This window comes from Ceratina calcarata, unplaced genomic scaffold, assembly GCF_001652005.2.
Source record: "Ceratina calcarata isolate Rehan_Ccalc_2016 unplaced genomic scaffold, ASM165200v1 scaffold517.2, whole genome shotgun sequence".
Taxonomy (NCBI): domain Eukaryota; kingdom Metazoa; phylum Arthropoda; class Insecta; order Hymenoptera; family Apidae; genus Ceratina; species Ceratina calcarata.
This window is the reverse complement of record NW_017176301.1, coordinates 695,980-697,624: the sequence shown is the minus strand read 5'-3', so window position 1 is coordinate 697,624 and position 1,645 is coordinate 695,980. Positions and strand designations below refer to the sequence as shown.

Genomic DNA, 1,645 nt, shown 5'->3' with positions numbered 1-1,645 from the left:
TTATTTTTATGGAGAATCTTATTCTATTTTTATTATCTCTTCTATGTGTCTGATTACCGATCTTCAAGTTGCTTGTCTCTTGCAACAACTGCATCATCGAATTTCACCATGTATGTTGTTCCCTTGTGCCAGTGTGCAGTTACTTTCGCTGGCTACGAAAAGATACTTTCATTCTATTTGCATTATTATGGAGTTATCAAACTCTGATTAATTTAATCAACGATTAAGCGTCCTCAACAGCAAAATTTTAACTTCATGTCATTCTTTAAGTAAATATTAGTTATACTACGTATATGTAATATAATTGATTACGTGATGTACAGAGTAAGTCAGTAAAAGTATCTACAGGTGATCGATTTCATTATACAGCCTGAAAGTAGTGTTTCTTTTGCTGTTGTCTATACTTAATCAGTGATCAAATTAGTAAAAACTTGGTGAAAGCTATATCATGAACAGAGATGAATACATACAAAGCCACAGTCACAGAGAATAGCTTCAACAATTCCAGCGATGAAAGAAGCACAATTTAAACTCCCTTTATCTTTTGGTACAGATATAAATTTGTTTACCAATGCCTCTTTTTCTATGATATAATAAGTGCGCTCATCATCATTTGCGTGTTCCAATTTGTCAGCTTCACGACCAAATAATGATTTCCATACTGTACTTTTGATGAATAACAGAATATTTAGTAATTTTATTTCGCGTTTTCCTCCTTTTTCCCGCACGACTAGAAGATCAGTTATCCTGTGGCCAACTTCTGCACCAATTTCTGCTAATCTAAGTACATAGAGAAATGTTAATATGAACCAGTGAACAATTAACACGTTCTTACAGTTACATACTTATTTTGTAATTCTGGCACGGTGTAAACTCGATTTTGACAGTACTGTACGAGTTCAGAAAACAAAAGTGCGAAACAGCTCAAGCTAACCTCCCCTTTCCCTTTACTCAACGATTTATCGAGAATGCTCGTTCGCGTTCGAACCGCCGATATCGTAATACTTGTCATTTTTACAAAATAATCTTTACTTCAAGCAACGTTTCACTTTTCTCCAAGAATTCAAGTATTATGAAGTACTGTTGTGTTGTGTTGTGAGTGTGATTGTCGGAGTGGTCGGTATGGTCGGGGTCGATCCAGGGTTCGTATAATTTTTCCCGCACGACTCGCTTCCCCTCTTTTTCGCCCGTATTTCGATCCCCACTACTATTCTCCTCATGCGCCTTCGCTGACCATTCCTAGCATACCCCCATCAAGTACCAGTCCCCACCATGGTCGCGTTGTCCCCACTTTCCGGCCGAGGGAAAAATTATACGATCCCTGGGTCGATCACCGACTAGGGGGGCCAGCGGGGGGGCAAACCGAAATGGGGCGAGTTGAAGCAAAGTTGCAGGAGGCGCTAGTAAACATCACAAATACATCTTCAAAATATGTCAATGAGCGCTACTCATTGAGCTTTATATATCTAACTGGAGTGCGAGCTGAGCTGATAAATCCGCAACGACAAAGAGGGTCAGTGAGTGCGGTATTGCTATCGCAGTCTCACTATTATGTATAGTGCATGCCATGGTACTTATCCGCGCGCAAGAATATTCTCATATGGTTTATGATCATAAAATTAAAAAAAAGTCAAAAATATTAAAA

The 1,645-nt window shown here is 38.7% G+C and overlaps 2 protein-coding genes across 2 annotated transcripts in view; both read right to left on the bottom strand.

Annotated features, from left to right (window-relative positions):
- Positions 1-6: 6 nt before the first annotated feature.
- On the bottom strand, positions 7-1,162 carry LOC108628330 (trafficking protein particle complex subunit 31). The gene is made up of 3 exons (XM_018030161.2): positions 846-1,162; positions 471-780; positions 7-152 (listed from the first exon to the last, which is right to left on the bottom strand). The coding sequence occupies exons 1-3, from the start codon at positions 1,010-1,012 to the stop codon at positions 54-56; spliced, it is 576 nt and encodes a 191-aa protein (XP_017885650.1). The 5' UTR covers positions 1,013-1,162; the 3' UTR covers positions 7-53.
- Positions 1,163-1,410: 248 nt separating this feature from the next.
- Positions 1,411-1,645, bottom strand: part of LOC108628320 (uncharacterized) — a 17,300-nt gene continuing 17,065 nt past the window's right edge. Inside the window, exon 5 of the mRNA XM_026816401.1 lies at positions 1,411-1,422. Within this exon, the coding sequence (XP_026672202.1) occupies positions 1,411-1,422 (12 nt within the window). The remainder of the gene's footprint in view (positions 1,423-1,645) is intronic.

Coding starts and splice junctions, on each gene's coding strand:
- LOC108628330 (XM_018030161.2), bottom strand. CDS start 1,012: ATGACAAGTATTACGATATCGGCGGTTCGAACGCGAACGAGCATTCTC. Junction 781..845: donor GTGCCAGAATTACAAAATAA/GTATGTAACTGT, acceptor CTATGTACTTAG/ATTAGCAGAAATTGGTGCAG. Junction 153..470: donor TTCTCTGTGACTGTGGCTTT/GTATGTATTCAT, acceptor ATCTTTTCGTAG/CCAGCGAAAGTAACTGCACA.